At 29.6% G+C, this 18,904-nt stretch overlaps 1 protein-coding gene across 1 annotated transcript; it reads left to right on the forward strand.

Annotated features, from left to right (window-relative positions):
• Positions 1 to 232: 232 nt before the first annotated feature.
• Positions 233 to 17,673, forward strand: LOC129957363 (uncharacterized). The gene is made up of 2 exons (XM_056069652.1): positions 233 to 363; positions 14,040 to 17,673. Exon 2 carries the CDS (start codon positions 14,048 to 14,050, stop codon positions 15,542 to 15,544), a length of 1,497 nt encoding a protein of 498 aa, XP_055925627.1. The 5' UTR covers positions 233 to 363; positions 14,040 to 14,047; the 3' UTR covers positions 15,545 to 17,673.
• The last annotated feature ends 1,231 nt before the right edge of the window (positions 17,674 to 18,904 follow it).

An 18,904-nucleotide genomic window follows, 5' to 3' on the forward strand; every position in this document is an offset into this window, starting at 1 on the left:
ATTTACCAGTGAAACGGAAGGCGATATAAATATGAACAGTGAGGCGTTCTTTTGCAGTTGGGTTTAGACATTTTTATCTCCTTATTTTACTACGTGCAACTAGAACTTATTTATTCCGCGCCTCCTACGGCGAACTTTAGCTTATTACCTACGTCATGTCACGTGATTAGCTTCGTCACGTGCTAGAGACAAGCTGTTTACTTTCTCTGCGTATTACGAGTTCAGAGTAACTTGGCAAGAGCGACGATTTACATGTGCACTTTTGGCCAATCTTTTAAAATTATTCCATTTTAAGTGTCTCTTTTTAAAACAAAATGACTTATGCACTGTTTTAAAATCGATATATTGCTTTGTATTTTACGAGTAAGTATTTAGTATAATTTGTTCCTAATGTTTTATTTTTATTCCTGAGGATTTTTTTGTTTTGTTTTGTGTTTGGAATATCAGGCATACATTTAAAGGAATGGGCATTTTCAAATTTCCTTGGCAAATTTCGGTTGTAAGAAAGTTAAAAGATGTCCAAAATTATCCGGGATAATTTCGATTTTCGATTTTTTTTTGTCTTAAATTAGTTCTGATTTTGATTATAACTTAAAAATTAAAAATTGAGAGAAAAGTTCATATAAAAATATTTTTAAAACACTAACTTTACTTAATTATGTGATTTTATTTCATTTCATTTCTTGAATGTTTTTAAAATTGGAATTTTTTGTAATCGTTTTTAACTCACTTTTTGAAGTACTAGAGTTCTGAAATTTATGTATTTTAGATAACACTAAATATTTTATAACTTTCAAAATTTAAATGTCAGTAAGTTGATTCATTTTTATTAAAGTCTGATTCTATATAATTGGTGGTATTTGGCACTTAAATGTTTTTAAAAAATGGATTATTAAGTTTCATACATTTATAAAAATGAATTAGAAATATATAAAAATCAAGAAGTAGAAAATATTTACAAAAAAAAAAAAAAAAAAAAAAAACCGGAAAGAAAAAAAAAAAAGAAAAAGAAAGAAAGAAAAAGAAACATTTATTAAGTATTCTGAAAGAAATTATTCTGTGATAAATGTGGATGTCAAAAAATAATAAATGTATAAAAATCGCAAGAGGAACTAATAGAAATTCTGAAAAACTAAACCACAAAGAAATCATGAAAAAAATTCCTATTCTTTTAAAAATAAAATATATTATTATTAAAATTAAAATTCCAATTGAATAAAATTATTTACATCACATCTTCACACATTTAGCTTTGTTTTAAAATTATATTTTTGATGAAAAATAATTTAATTTTTCAATACACTTGCAAAGCAAAATCAAATAGTAAAAAATCTTTCCGATATTTTATACTGCTCTTTTTAAAATATCTATAATGATATAAAAATTCTAATTTTTCCAAAATTTTATTTTTCTCATAAACATACCTTTAATATTTGATGTGTATAGTTTTTAGGAAATTATATATTTTTTTACTATCTAATAAATAGTATTAGAAAAAAGAAATTAATTCAATAAAAATTAAATGCAAAAACTAAATCTAAAAAGGTAGATCGTTGTTACAAATTATATATATATATATATATATATATAAGATCGCGGATTTTTAATCCCAAATCTATTGAGGAAATTTATTTTTGGAAGTCTTTTGATACCCTTATTAAAAAATTCGAAACAAAATAAAAAGTAGAAGCTGCGAAAAATAATGAAAAAAAAAAAATCTTTTTATTATTTTATACTGCTCTTTTCAAAATATTATAAAGGTATAAAAATTCTAGTTTTTCTAAAATTTTATTTTCCATACAAGTCTATCTTTAATATTTGATGTGTTCAGTTTTTACGTGATGATACCTTTTGTACTATCTAAACAATAGTATAGCAAATAAATAAATAAATAAAAAGTATAAATAAATAATTTCTCTGCTGTTCTTATTTTTTAAACTTATGCTAAATAAATATTTAATTCAATAAAATTAAACATGTACCAATTCTGAATGCAAAAATTACATCGAAAAAGATAGATAATTTTTAAAAATTAATTATGTATGGTAGTAGTGGCATTACTCTATCTTCTCTTTTGGATAATAGATGGCGGTGTCTGATTAGGTTCGCATCCCACAGTGCATTGCGATTGTTATGATAATGAGATAAGATGCTGTTCTGTTAAGGTGCGTGCGTTAATGACTTGTCTTGGCTTTCGCGTTTTGTGTTTGTGTGAAATGTGATCATTAAAGAAATGTTTCCGAAAACATATGTCATCTTGCTTCCACTGCACGGATCATAATGATCTTCATTCCACCACAGTATATATATATATTTTTTTATGTGTGAAAGTGGATTATATTGCAATTCTTAATAGGGGGGTTGAAACATTTTCTCTCTCTCATAACTATTGAGGAAAATTATTTTTAGAAATCCTTTTCCTTTAGAAAAAATTTGAAAAGAAAAAAGACAGTAGGGGTTGCGAAAATTTCTGCTGCTGCATTTTGGGGAATCGATCTACCTACCGTTCAAGCAACGGCTGCGTCTCCACTCAACAGTCTTTATTACTTACATAATATGTAATCCCCCCCCCCCGGGGGCACATCGTAATTGAGGATGAAAAACTTTCGGTATGGTGGTTGGTTCTCGCCACCTTGGTGGGTACACGAAAAGGCGGGAATGTGACTTCTCCCATCGATGACGGGATGTACTTCCTTAGGGGAGAGTTGTAGCGGTGATGGCCCATAGGACTCAACCACAGTTCCGTCAGTGTTGCTGTTGTGGCGGTCCGGTCATTCAGGTTTTATCCGTGTGCCTTCTGGCGGGTCGGAGAGTCAATCTATGGCTTACATAATATGTAAACGTTTTGTACCTTTTAACAGAATGGACCTAAAATATAATTAATATCTCTAAATTTCGCGACAAGCTATCAAACCAACTTTCATGTAAACAAAATATTGCATTTTTATTGAGTTTTATGTGTTTACATACATGCGATTATAGAAATAAATGATTAGATTAGTTACATATTTAATACATGATTTGATGTAAATTTACAATTCTAGAAATTAAGCCATATTTCAAATGCAATTTCTCTTGGATAATTTTTGTATTTTCTGTTATATATGCGAGAATATCCGGGGGGGGGGCACTTCGTATTGATTCTATTATCTTGTTCACAGTCGGATGAAATGTTGTTAAATAAAAAAAGACAAATAACTAATAAAAAAAAGTATCTACCCATACACGCTTACCATATGTTAAAGTCCTTTTGTATACCCTGTATATAAAATTGGATCTATTATATCAGTTTAAAGATCATACATAATTCATATTTAGATTGTTGTACTTCAAAATTATCGCAATACATATACAAATAGACAGACCATCAGGCAATAATTATGTACTCGGATTTCGTTGGAATTTATACAGACCTACATTTTTAAAGATAAAGCTATTTGCAAAATTTCATGTATCTAGGTCCTTGTATATTATGGTATTGTATTCACAGGTACATATACATATAGACGGATAGACAGACTTGCTTAAAACTTGATAGAAAGCTACAATTTTAATGGAAAGACTGCATAAAAAAATGTACAATTTATATGTACTTATAAGGTCTGGATATATGAAATTTATGTGTTCTTACCGAATTTCATCCATCTAGATTTTTAGAGTTACTATATTCACTGACACATGTACTTCCAAAAATGTATTTTTTGGATTCACTAATGTCTAAATGGAAAAACATGGGATTCATCAAAATCTCGAGATTTAATTTTCTGATTATTACAGTACTCTCTGAATTCGTATAAGAAAATGTAAACAGAATTAGCATGGAATTTGAGCTCTGAAATTAGTTTTGATCTTTAATCATCTGCTGCTAGAAAAAAGTGAACGAAATATATTTATCAACTCTTCTCTATCAAAATTCACTTTCGGTATCAGTTAATAAAAGATATAGTGAACCATAATGGGACAGATGCTTATTCTCGGAATCGCTTAGTAAAAAATGTAAACAAACAAACAATAATAGGAGAGGTATTTGTTCTCTGAATCAATTAATAAAAGATATAGTGAACCATAATCGGTGAGGTTCTTATTCTCGGAATCATTTAATAAAAAAAAAATGTAAACACACACACTCACAAAAACACAACATAATTGGAGAGATGCTTGTTCTCGGAATCAATAAAAAAGATATAGTGAACCATTATCGGAGGAATGTTCATTTGTGAATCAATTAATAAAATATATAGTGAACCATAATGGGACATATGCTTATTCTCGGAATCACTAAATAAAAAAATATGTAAAAAACAATAATAGAAGAGGTGTTTGTTCTCTGAATCAAAGAATTTTACGTAGTCTGGCGCAGCATGGTCAAATCTATGGCTCTTGTGCCAAAAAACCAGACCAAACCATTCTCTGAATGAATTAATAAAAGACATAGTGAACAGTAATCGGAGAGATTCTTATTCTCGGAATCACTTAATAAAATATGTAAAAAAAAAAAAAAAACATAATAGGAGAGATGCTTGTTCCGTTGAAAGTTTATTCTTAGGTAAAATTAATAAAATATATAGGGAACCCTAATATGAGAGATGTTTATTCTCGGTATCAATTAATAGATGCTATAATGAGCCACGGAGAGATGCTTAATCTCGGAATCAATTATTAAGATATTGTTAACTGTTATCGGAAGGATGTTCATTCTTGGAATGAATCAATAAAATATATAGTGAACGATAATACGAGAGATGTTTATTCCCGGTATCATTTGATAGAAGCTATAATGAACCATCATCGGTGAGATGCTTATTCTCGGAATCAATTAATAAAAGATAGAGTGAACCATTATAGGAGAGATATTTATTTGAGAGAATCAACTATTCCGAGATTCTCAGTTTCTACGAAAAGTAAACTTGTAAACAGATAAATATTCGTGGGATTGAGTAATATTCTAGTGTGGGAAATACATGGCGGCTGGAAGAGCTGATGGAGGATTACAATTGCTTGATAGATTTTTAGAAAAGAACAGAATGCAAAGTTTTATTTTTCATTTGGAGTCTGATGATTCCAGAAACAAGCACAAGGATTTATATATTATGAAGGATTTAAACTTTATAAACAAAAATGTTATGGAGGTTTTTTTTTTTTTTTTTTTTTTTTTTACTTTCTTTTGTTTAAAGTATACACAGCGAAATTGTTGTAATTGTCAGGGAATTCGAATTCGAGATTTTTATTAATTTTTCTCTTTCCGAAAAGTATACACAGCGAAATTGTTGTAATTGTCAGGGAATTCGAATTCGAGATTTTTATTAATTTTTCTCTTTCCGATCTCCTTGATCGCCCCACCAACCCCCTTTGGAATTCGGTCTGTTTGTCGCTTTGTCCGTCTGTAAACACAATAATTAAAAAACTCTTTGAGCTAAATGAATGAAATTGGATACATACCCTCTTCCAACTTATAGATTTTTTTCAAATTGTGAACGAAAGTTTGATTGACTTACTGGCTGGCTGTACAGGTACAAGAGAACACGATAATTTTAAAATTCAAAAAGCTAGATGAATAAAATTTGGTATACACATTACGGGTCTAAATAGTAGATATGCATCACATTTTCATTGAAATTTGTCGAGGGATTGATCGTTTATATGTATGTAATGTTCTCATATGCGCAAACACGATAAATCAAAATCCCAATGATTTACATAAAAAAAAATAAATTAGAACACAATTTTAGCATTTAAAGTGTAAATCATTATCAGATTTCAAACCAAATCCCTCATAGGGTTGATTGTCTGTCGGTCTGCACTTCCGCAGTCGTATAAATGTGATAAAAATGCAACGGTTTAGATAAATGAAATTTGGTTTGTAATTTTGATACAGAAATTGTTTTTCTATGTGAATATTTCGTTTGAATCGGTCGAAAAAAGAAGACGCTTAAAATATACTCGATTTTCTTCATTAAATTACGGAGCACAAATTGATCATGTTTGGAACTCTGAAAATAAAAATTTGAGCACTCGTGGCGTTCAGAGCCTTCTCATAAGTCTATAATTTTATACAGAGTAAGAGGAATAGCAAAACATCGTTATTCGAGAAAGCTCTCATCTTGTTGAATTTGCATGCAATTCACTTTATTATTTTTTTTAATCTTGAGTTTACATACATTGTGACAAGTTATGCTTGCTTAAATGCTTACCTATTCCTTTTAGGCGTTTATAAAATAAATAATTTGAGATATTTAAGAAAAATCACTAATTATATAGGACTATTCCTATAAAATAAATAAAACAGTTTTTCACAGGCGCATTTTACCATGTAAAGAACAGGTTTCTGTAAACTTGAATATCTTGTACACTAATTAGGATTATTTAAAATTTTATAAAAACTAAATCCGGAAAATCACATAGAAATCAAACTAATATCATTTAATAGTTTCATGCGCTTATAAAAGGTGTGAAATATAAAGTGGAAGTAAAAATTCTATCTTGGAGTTAAATTTAAAGGAAAATTTTTTTTGGCGTAAATTTAATAGTAACAAAAAACATGCCAATGATGAATTTGATGGAATAATAAGTTAATTTGAATTTAACCATCATAATTTTCATTTAGGACGAATTTTGAAGGTTGAATTAAAACTAGAAAAATAATTATCGCGATGAAATTAATATCAGTAAAAAATAATTTATGGCTTTTTGCTTTCTCGTATAGGAAGTATAGAAAATGTATAGTATTCATCAAAAAATTCAAACTCGAGATTTTGACGAATCTCCACGTTTCAGATCTACCTGAGTTGAAAAACGTATTTTTGGAAAATGTTCGTCTGTCTCTCTGTGACAACGAAACCCCCAAAACGCATTGAACTAGATGGAAGAAATTTGGTATGCAGGTCTAAAACCAAATTTACAGATTTTTATCAAATTTTGTGTAAAATTTGATCTGAGGAGGTTTGTCTGTCCGGCTTTTCGAATATAAGTTAATACGATAACTACAAAATGAAGAGAGCTGGATAGATAAAATTTGGTACACAGAGTTAACATCTTTAATATAAATGCCTATCAACTTTTGAGCGAAATCTAACAGAGGATTGACTGTCTGTCAGTCTGTACTTTCAGAAATATGCAAATGCGATAACTAAAAGCTCATTGACTTAAATATATCAAATTTGATATGTGATTTTTGAGAATAATTGTAGTTTTATGACAAATTCTTGTTTCAATCAATGGGGAGGAACGCTTCTGAAATCGAAATTCGATTTTTGTGTACTATTAACCTCATATCAGGGATTAATCGCTAAAACACTCGCCAAGGATGGCGTGAAAAATTCAGTAAAAATTCTAAATTCACACCAAAAGTTAATATCTCGTAACTATAGTACGCCAATGCCATTCAAAGCATTCTCAGGACAGACAGAAGACACCTTCATTAAAGAGCGCGAGAAAGTTTTGCGGAGACAACTCTCGCTGTTTAAGATAGTGTAAAATCAATTTTTGTGCCATAAATATTTCATAAAATAAAGGCAAAAATATCTTAATTTTCATTCTTTAATTAAATATCTTAAGAATAAATTAAATTTGAAAATTGAAATAGGAATGTACTTAAGAATGTCACGTATAACTTTCGAATCAGTATCGAAATAACTAGCTAGCTATGATGTCATAGTTCCACGTCAACCTTTTAAAAACTCATCTGCTGTCAAAGAACCATACGTAATAATGAAACAATACTGGTAAAAGCAGATAAAAAATATATGCCATTAAAAGATGATGATGAAAATTGCCATTATGCTTTATTCATTGTTTACGCGATTTCGAGCTTCAATATTCATTACCTACGCAATTTCGAACTTCAAAAACCCCTAACCAAAACAAAATCATGTCTCACATGGTAATAACCGAGTCTTTGTAGAAATAAATAAATTGTTTTCTTAATATTATTTCATGAACAGTTAATTAGTCATATGTTTAATTTTTAATTAATTAATTCAGTTTCATTTTTCCTTTCCTTTCGTTTTTAACTACTTGTTTTTTCTATATATTCACAACGATCATAATATAAATTACCATTTTTTTAACGCAAAGCACGCAAAATTGTGTATATTTTTTTTGAAATGTAAAGGTGTAAGTTATAATGTACTGAGCTTCTCATAGATAAGCCAAATGGTTAAAAAAGTTGTCAATTAACTATAACAGATTGCTATGGTAACATTATAGCATGCATATGTAGAAGAAACGTCATATGTAGACTGATCAATCTGGCTTTACTTCAGGAAAAACGTTGCAAAACACATTCATAGGTTTTTGCAAAATATATGTTAAAAAATGGAACCTTTAGTCTGGAGAACTGTAACCATGACAGTGTCTTAGATTTGATTTGTCTGTCGTGTTTTCATTTTGTTTGATTGTATCAGTCTGAACATTTTTAGCAGCGCTGCAATTTTTATAGCATACAATTTACAAAAAAGAATGTGAGCCTAAAATAATTATCATAAATAAAGGCTAAAATAAACATTCTGTTTTGCAATTAATGTTTAAAAAAATGTTTATTTTCCTTTTAAAATTAACAGCGGTAGAAACACGCGAATAAAATTTCTAATAAAATATTATACTATTTTGAATCTCAGTGCAATAATGAAATGCATTGTTACAAACTATTTTGAAGAATTTTTGGAAAATTTATTAAAATTAAAATTGGAAAATATATTGAAATTTAAAAAAAAAATTCGCAAGGTCCTTAAAATGATCAACGGAAAGTTAATTTTTAATTTCTCATATACAAAGAGATTGTATTGCAAATATCAAAAAATTTGAAATCGAGATTTTGGCGAACCTTTTGGCTTCGGATTTCTTTGAGATCGAAAAGCATATTTTTAGCAATATGCCTGTCTGTCCCTCTATAAACACGGCTACTCAAAAACGCTTTGAGCTAGGCGAATGATGTATGTTATTTGTTACACCAAATTTATCGATTTCTATCAAAGTTTGATAGAAATTCATTCTCAGGAAGTCTGTCTATCTGAGAACGAATGAACACTTTATCTATTGTAAAAAGTAAAGCCCTAGTTAGATGAAATTTGTTTAACAGGTTTTAGTGTCTAAAATATAGATCTGAATGAAATTTGGAACGAAATCCGCCAAAGGTTTGGTCGTTTGTTCTATCTGTCTGTACCTTTGTATGCATGTAAACTCAAAAAATGTAATGACTTAAATAAATTTAATTTATTTCTCAATTTTATTACTACAATTATAAATCTATGTCAAATTTTGGTTTTTAAGACGTCTAAAATACATTTTCAATTTTCAGGTACTTGGGTATTAACCGCGTGCCTGGGATAAATCGCCAAAGCCTGCACGATATATTCAATATATACAATTCACTGGTATACAATAGATACAAAGTATTAACCTTTGGCGTGAATTTAGAATTTTTACAAAAATCTATCGTTGGATCTTTGGCGAGTTATTTGGTGATTAATCCCTGGTATGCTGTAAATAACATCAGAAAATCGAATCTGCATTTTAAAAGCGTTTTTCTCAATCGATTGAAACAAACATTTCTTAAAAGCTACACTTGTAGTCAGAAAATCCCATACAAAATTTATTTTATTTAACTCATTTATTTTTGATTTATCGCGTGTATATGTTTCTGAAAGATCGACAAACGGGCAACCCCTCATTGAATTTGGCTCAAAATTTGATGCATATCTACACTATAGATGTTAGATGCGTGTGCCAAATTTTAGCCATCCAGCTCTCTTTCTTTTGTAGTTATCATGTTAACCTATATTCGAACAACTGAACAGACAGACTTCCTCTGAACGGATTTTGCTCAAAATTTGACAGAAATCTACAAATTTGGTTTAAAGACTGCTCACAAAATTTCATTTATCTAACTGAAGGTGTTTTTGAGTTACCTTTGTAACAGACAGACCGACCGACGGACGTTTGCCAAAAATGTGTTTTTCGAAGTCAGGGAAATCTAAAATACGGAGATATCGTAAAAATAAGAAAGTAAAATTATGAAAACGTGATTTATTTTTAATGAAATAAAAATAAAAATTAATTCTTTAAAAACATTTTCATAGCATGCACTTATTTTGAAGTAGCCACGTGCCACATCAGGTAGTTGTAAGTGCAAAGGTCCACCAAAGTAAAGATCACGTTTCACGGTTTTTTTTTTGTTTGTTTGATCTGAAATTTATAGACAGTTTTCCATCTAAAAACATTATCATGTTTTTTTTAAAAGGAAAGAAATCCTATTACAAAGTGATAGCTTTCATTTTGTTGTGAATTTAAATAGAGTCATTCGTCTGTGCTCTTCTTTCTTATCATCGCAGTAATGGAATATTAAAAAGAGGTTAATTGCCTTATGATATTACATCTACATTTTGTCTGTCCAAAGTCAGTTCGGTTGCTCTCTGTTTTATCTATTTATATTCTGTTCAGATTTTTTGTGTTATAATTACAATGCACCTAATAATAACAAAGTGGTAATTTTTCAAATCGAAACTGTGTAATTTAAGAGCTGCAATTTATGGATAAAAAATATAGGAACATGTTTTGAAATATATTTTAAAAATATATCTATATCTGTCTTTATTTATAATAAAGATGAATATGTATGTGTGTGTTGGCGCTCTACAGGCTAGACCGTTTGACCTAGAATCACCAATCTTGGCACATGCATACTTTGGATGGGGGGGGGAGAGTGCAGCTCTGGACGATTTTTTCGAAATTTTAATTAGAATTTACTTTAATAAAAGATTAAGTGAAATTTTGTCATCTTTTCCCGATAACTTTCGAAAATATTTCTGCACCAAAATAGTTTTTACATCATCTTAAAGTTCAAAAAAATTATCTTTTCAATGATACCAATTTTTTATCCTATAAATTAAGTTTTTATTTTTAATGAATTTTTTAAAAAATATTTTGATCGCATTTTCCAATAAATTATTTCGCACAAAATCAAAATAAAATTTAACCTGCACGAGCATGTTATGAGTGCATGGGAAAAAAAGCTAGCATTTATCAACGTGTTGCCATCACATTGATAAAAACTCAAATTAAAAAATAAGTTAATTATTACTACAAATTAAACATAGAATAATGCAATTTTCAGCACTTCTTAAATGAAACGGACTGTAACCGAATATGATTTTTCCGAAAAAATTAAACACAAAGAAAAGTTTTCTGTGACTTTTTAAAATATCTTTATTATTAACTCAAATATTCAATTTTATTTAAGGTATACGTAGTTTAATACATTTAAAATATCCTCCTATTCATAATCCAACTGCTGATTTCTAAAAGTTTCTAATTGGCGTATATATGCAGTAAAAATAATATAAATGAAATAAATAATTATATTTTATTCAGTTTGAATCAGTCAATGTTCAGATGAGTTATGAATTTAAAATTTTATACAGGTCCTCTGTTCTGTGTCTCATGTTTTCTAAAATATTTTAATTAAAAAAAGTCCCATTCTTTTGTATGCTTTCTAGAAAACTACCCGTTTTCTTAAGCTTCTAACTATAGCTTGCAGAGCATCCATCTTAAATTCTTGAAACTAAAATAATACTCCAAGCAATTTAGAATTCCTTCGGCATTTTTATTCTTTCATTATACAAAAAATAAAAGAAATAATATTAACAAAATATGTTAACATAGAAAAAATCGTTTGCTTTTACTTTTTTAATAATATTTTAACAAAATAAAAATGGCAGCAGTTATAAAATGTCTGAAAAGGAATCGTCTGCTAAATGTCTATTAACAGATTTAGATTATGATATTTACCGAACACATTCTTTTGCAATTGAATGAGTTGTGAAAATTTAGATGTCTCTATTCTAGTATATCAATGCGCGATTTTAGACCTCTCCACCGATCGTCTTGAAGAAAATATGCCAATAAGCGCTTGGAGTTCCTCTAAGACTGATTATCTAAAACAATGAAATTGTTAATTGTCCTAAAGTAATAATATTCGAAGCCTTATAACTCGGGCAGGATTAACCGCAGAACATTGAAACGTTATATTGTGAAGATAATTTTACTGAATATGATTTATAGTATCGAAGGATTATATGAAATTTAGACTTCATAATAGACATATAAATACATTAATTAATTGAAATAAAATAAAATAATACTTATAATACTTAATAATAAAATAATAATAATACTTAATAATAAAATAATAATAATACTTAATAATAAAATAATACTTAAAATAAAATAATACTTAATATAGTTGAATTTAAAACTGAATTTTATGAGGAATCAGAGAAGTTTTTATTGAATATTTCTTTGAAATTTTGCATGAATTATAAAAAAAACATATACACATAATATTACAATGTATAAGGTTTCGTTTTTCTATAGTCATATTTTTGAAAAATATGTTTGGTTTCAGCAAAGAATGTTTTCGGATTTATCGAAGTCCGATCCCACTCCGAAGTCCACTTCCATTTCAAATTCAAATTTAAATCTTACGGTAGCTGACAGCAAATTAGAGAGGTATAAAGTACAAAGCGCAAAATATCGTAAGGCTTCTATAATAATATGTCTTATGTGATTATCGAAATTTGAATCAAAAATAATTTGTTGAAGAACCTATAAAAAGACTAAGGTATATTAATATTTAATTGTGAATTTTAGGAAACATTATCCTACCGGAACAGCTGGTAGCCAAAGACGGTTAATAGTTCAGTAAAAGAAATGAGAACAAAAGAAAAATAATAAAATCAGGGCGTTTGAAACTGTAATTAAAAAACGTCGTAGCCTGACAATGTTTCAGGCTAGAAGAATTTTTTTTAAAAAAAATGTTATTAAATTTTATTCATAAATGAAATTGAAATTTTGAAAAATTCTTTTCGAATTACGGCTGTCTGTCAACACGATAATTTAAAATTGTTTTGAGAAGACAGATGGAATTTGGCAGGCGGTCTATGCGCCAAAACTTGTAAATTTTTATCAAATTTAGAGTGAAATCCATTCATAGTAAATCTGTCTATCTGGCTATTCCATTTGTAGATTTTATAAAATTTTGAACGAAATCCAATCATGGTAAATCTGTTTGAGCTATATTGATAAAAATTTAGTGCACAGATTTAGCATCTATTGTGTAGATGATTGTCGATTCTTATCAAATTGGGATTTAAACCTGCCGAAGGATTAACCATCTATCAGACCTCCTGGGGGGGGCACCTCGAAATGAGGATGAGATGCTTCCGGTATGGTGTTGGATCACGCGACCATGGAGGGTACACAAAAAAGGTGGGTGATTTGGCTCCTCCCATCGATGACGGGACGTACTTCCTTCGGGAAGGGTTGTACCGTGGCCGGTGATGGTCCTTAGATGGCCAGTGTTGCTGTTGCGGCGGTCCGGTCATTCAGTATTTTTATCCGTGTGCCTTCGGATGGGATGGAGAGTTAGTGATATAACTTCCCATTGAGCTGTAAATTCTATTACTATGGAATTTTAACCTCTTTTCAATATAATTATAATTGACTAACCGGTGATATGACTAACCGTCTATTAATCTGTATTTCTGCATGCGCAATAACGCATAAACGCAATGATTTAAATCATGAAATTCAGTATATGATATAGTGACTACAACTGAAAATATGTATCAAATTATTGTTGCCATCGGTCGGGGCAAAGTATACAAAATGCATATTCAGATTCTTACAATAGATTAAATAAATGCTAGACTCACAATAGGTTATATAGTAATATATAGTAATTGTTTTCTATTACTATATATAGTAATTCTATATATAGTAATTGTTTTCTATTACTATATATAGTAATTCTATATATAGTAATTGTTTTCTATTACTATATATAGTAATTCTATATATAGTAATTGTTTTCGTCAATGCCTAACAAAACATTCATTGCCATTCCCTCTGCTCATAAAAATTAATTGTGCGAGCGAAAATGTTTTGTTTGTGATTAGTTATAGATTTAATATTGTGTTAATAAATATATTTGACAATAAATAAATATATTTGTGATAATAAATATTACATTTGTTATCTTTCAGATTGCAGAATGAATCCAGTGCAACCACCGACTCTATATACTATTTGCTTTCAAAAGACTTTATCTATTTTGAGGACAGGACTATGGAACAGATATGACACAAATCCTTTTTCTTATTTACCATCCACTATCGTCAACGATTTGACGAAGTTTGCGCTATCTCAACCTTTCCACGAACGACCAAAAATAACTGAATTATGGTATCTTATAACGAGTGGCAGACTTACAGAACTGGATTTAATCCATCATGATTTGGAGTCAGATTCTAACATGTTTCTGAAGATGATGTCTGAAAATGTGTGCAAGAATTTGCGATCTTTTTCTATACCTGCTTGTTTGAGAGACGCTGATGGTTCATTAGTAGAAATTGTTCTTCGTTTCTGTACCAATCTGGAAGAGGTGCACTCTGCTTTACAGTTTGATTTAGATATTCTTGAAAATTGTCATCAGTTACGTAATCTAAGATTTCATCTGCCAATGAATCAAATTGCTGATAATTCACTTCGTAAAGTTATGCTTTCTTCACACGCCTTGAAGACACTTGAGGCCTTTGCTGTGTGCGCTGGAGAGGACAGTTTTCAATCCAGTAAATTCGTGGCAAAAGTTCTTCTTGGTTTCCCCAATTTAATTTCTGTGGGTCTTGCAGATTCTTCTCTGCCTTTGAAACTCATTCTCAAAACACAAAGGAACTCCTTCTCCCTTCATTTCAAGCTGCGGCGATGTTTTTGGGGGATATCGCATGACAATTATCTACGTGTTGCAAATACCAAAAAGCTTTCCACTTATAGGAAAGGATTCTCTAAAATAATCAAAATGGCCGTCTTATCTTGCCCATGTACTGAAGAACTGGTGATTAATGTATTCCATGAAGAATGCCTACAACATTTGTGTCTACTAAAAAATTTAACTTTTCTGAGCATTAACTTTAATTATTGTGATAGCGACTATATGCCCGCCTGGTTTTCGGTACTAAAGGAAATAGGTCCACAGCTTAAGCACCTCTCTGTTGAAAAGTCGAGTGATATTCAATTGAATGTTATCTGTGATAACTGTTTTAATCTAGAAAGTCTTCGAATTCGTGGAAAAGCAACAATTGCTGAAGCAACTTCTACCATCCCGAATTTACCACATCTAAGACGCTTACTTTTGATGTGCATGAACGAGGGGAGTCTGATGTATATGCTTTCCAGATGTCCTCTTTTGACAGAAATGTTCCTAGATTGTGCTTTGTGCTTAGATGATGACCTCCTGTGTAAAATTCTAAAGCAGAATCCGTTATCGGAGCTGAAAGTGGCGGGAATCCATGCGTGCAAGCTGTCAAGGATTGGCTTCCATTTGTTATTGGAAAGTGCTGTGAAACTTGAAAAAGTGTCTTTCAGATCTGTGAAAATGGATACTTCCGATCTAATCCATAAACTAAACCCAAAAATTGTCAATTATCCAATATTTAACAAATTGAAAGATATTGAGTTTTTTCGACGTAAACTTCATCCATGCCGTTTTTAAGGATAAATATTAGGGTGGGTCAAAAAAAATTCAAAAATGTTTTTCTCCTGTCATTATAACAGGAGGAAGCTGACAATTGGTGAAAAGCAGGTCATTATACCAGGAGAAAACTGGCAATTGGTGAAAAGCATAATGAGAGAAAATTATTAAAATTTATTGATATATTCTATACGGTATGGAGCTTAAAAGTCATATAAAGTGGGTGAAAATCGACTGTTTTTCATTCATTTTTAAAACGTATCTTATGTCATTAGCTGTTATGTACTCAAAAATTGCAAAACGAAACTCTAAAGACTAGAATATTATTAACCAGCAAAGACCGATTATATAGAATAGAGAAAATAATAAAATTAAGAGACATTTAAAGAAAACTCTTCAGCTATTAAGCACACTTCGTAAACTCCAACCCACTCGAAGGCGTGCGGTTAAATTAATGATTGAGTGCTAATGGCGATCACCGATCACAGTAAAACTTTTTCCGTGGGAGGCACGCTTTTTCGAGGTCCTCCCTAGGTGGAACTCTGTAGTTATTGATGAATCTTGTAATGTTTAAATGTTTTGAGAAGGCATTTTACTCTATCTTTTTCCATTTGATACTAACATGAGCTTTATGAACTGCAACTTCGATTCTGTACTTATTTTTACAGATTGTTTCGTATGATACTTGGATGTGAATAGGAATATACTTTTTAGCTTTGGAAAAAAATATGTAATGGAGCCCCCCCCCCTCCACCTCTTAAAAAAATTCTTTTAGTTTTGTAAATACGATTCCCCAACGAAAAAGAAAAATCGGGATATCAATATACGAACCAACCTTCCGGTTAGAGAAATATAAATTTTAAATTTACTTTGCGCCAACGAAAACTCTTGTCAAATAAAAAAGTGAATAACTTCACAATCGAAATATTTAAAATAGCTTCGTCCTAAAAATTGTAATTATATATTTTTTTTCTATCCGATTGACTTATTTGCTATTAAACATACCTAGTTCTTTGTTGTCATGATCAACATAATATTTGCAGCAAAGACAAAGAAAATTATTTTTATTCGTTCACAGAGTTAATAAGTTTCCAGAAAAGTAACGAATTGTTTTAAAGGTTTCAAGTATACGCTTCGGGATCTGTATCGTATTTTATCTATAGGGTAGACGGTCTAAAAATAGCTTTTATTTTTATTTTGAGAACTGTATATTTTATTACTAGTCACTTCAAATGTATCAGTTGCCAGAATCGCGTTTGTCAGCTTGATTTTTTTCTTACCTTCCATTTCTTTCTTACCTTCTTTTTTTCTTACCTTTTTTTTCTTTCTTACCTTCTTGCCATTCTTACTTTATTAACAAGTAATATATCATTTAAACATCATTAGTGAACAAAGAAAACGGCGGCCAAAATGCGCCAAGAAAAAAATCGCCAAATGATAAAAATATACTTAACTGCGTTATTATTTATTATGACAAAATTTGAACCTGCGTATCACATGTTATATTGTTTGATGATATAAATCGCCAAATTAGCTACATTTTTTCTTGGTGCTTTTTGATTATCGTTACAACCGACAGGTACCTTTTTTGTTATACTTATATGTTCGAATTATTATGATTTTTCGAAAGAATGATTATGATAATGATTAAGAAATCGACGATTATGATAATGATTATCGACGATTGTGATAATGATTAAGAGATAAAATTACATATTGAAATAATTCCACGTATTTGTTGTTTACTTTGAGTGGGAAACATGACTAGGAGTTACGGACCGATTTTAAGAAATTAAATTTTATTACTTTTAAAATGTTGATTATTCAACAGCTAATAAAAAGTAACAGTTGGTTGCGAGAAATTTAAAACTTTTAAAAATTAATGAAAAACAGTCATCTTTTTTCGTTATTTCTTAATGACTTTCAGTCCTGAAGTGGAAGGTATCAATCAATTTTATTTTCTTCATTATATTCCATATAAACTAGTAACGTTGTCATGATATTGTGCCATGAAAAAATAAATTGGCTCACTCTATAGTTGAAGACACTCTTATTTTTCAGCCTACACTGTTGTACATATCTTGTGAATATTTAATGTTGTTTCTTGTATCTACTTCTTGAGCTTACCGAATAAAAATACCATAAAGTTATATTTTTCAAAAGAAACTATTTATTTTGCTTTTTTAAAAAGTGAGAACATGATTCAATTTTCAGAGTACAGCGATATAAAGGTTCTTGTTATTAAAACAAATTGATTATAGAAACGGGACGTGTATTCAGATTTTTGTTTTAAATCGGGTGGCAAAAATCTCTTTGTTGAGAAAATGGCCATGCTTATGAAGAAGAGCGGGATATAAAAGAAGATAGAAGCAACAATTTTTTTAATCATGTGAAATAAGAAACAAAAATCAGATAAGGCATGAAATTAAAATTCGATTTTTGAGAAAATGAAAGATATGTATTAAAATGATGGCATTTATCGTAACAACGTTTAAATGATTCATTTTTGTAAACCATATTATGCTTTCATTGGTCAAAGAATTTTATGATTCTTCCCTTTAATATTTTACATATCATTTTTCAAATTTACCTGAACTGTAAGAAACATTAAAACTTTTTTTTTCTGTTTAACTTTTGAATTTGTCATGTTTTCTCTAAAATAAAATTGTTATGACTTTTTTTAAAACGAAAGCCCTTTCCAAACATCAAAATTTCGTGCAGCCTATATTTACTTTCTCGTATAAGAAGTTTAGAGAAAGTATTGAAATTGTCAAAAAATTCGAATTTCACATTTCAGAGCACCCAGAATTCGGAAATTACACTTTGGGCATTATGTTTGTCTTTTTCTGAATCTATACCTCATTAAACATTTCTCTAGAAAAAATGGTATTCTGATCCATAAAAGTTCGCCACCCCTGACCTAGACTATGTACAATATGAGGCTTTTCTTTTAATAAAATGATCAAATTAATTTCCCTTTTCCGCACCTTTTTAACATGCTAATAATTTATTTGAAATCAATATATCTTTTATTTCATTCATTTTATTAATATGTATTGTTTTTATTTATTTATAATGACCATCAGACTGCCCAGCATCCACGTTTGTACACAATATTTTTGAAAATATTCAGTTTTATAAATAATCTAACATACATAATGATCTAACATAATCTAACATAATGAAAGATATGTGAACCTGACCAATTATATTTGATAACTGATAATATTATCGTAATATTCTTTTATTCGTAGAATTTGTATTTTTTTTACTTGCACATGGTGTAAAACTTATAAACTTGAATAAAAGTATTTAATTTGAAATAAAGAAGAGAAAATTTTAATGGCAACATTATATAAAAACGATCAGCTTAAAAATTTC

This window comes from Argiope bruennichi, chromosome 11 (assembly GCF_947563725.1).
Source record: "Argiope bruennichi chromosome 11, qqArgBrue1.1, whole genome shotgun sequence".
Taxonomy (NCBI): Eukaryota; Metazoa; Arthropoda; class Arachnida; order Araneae; family Araneidae; genus Argiope; species Argiope bruennichi.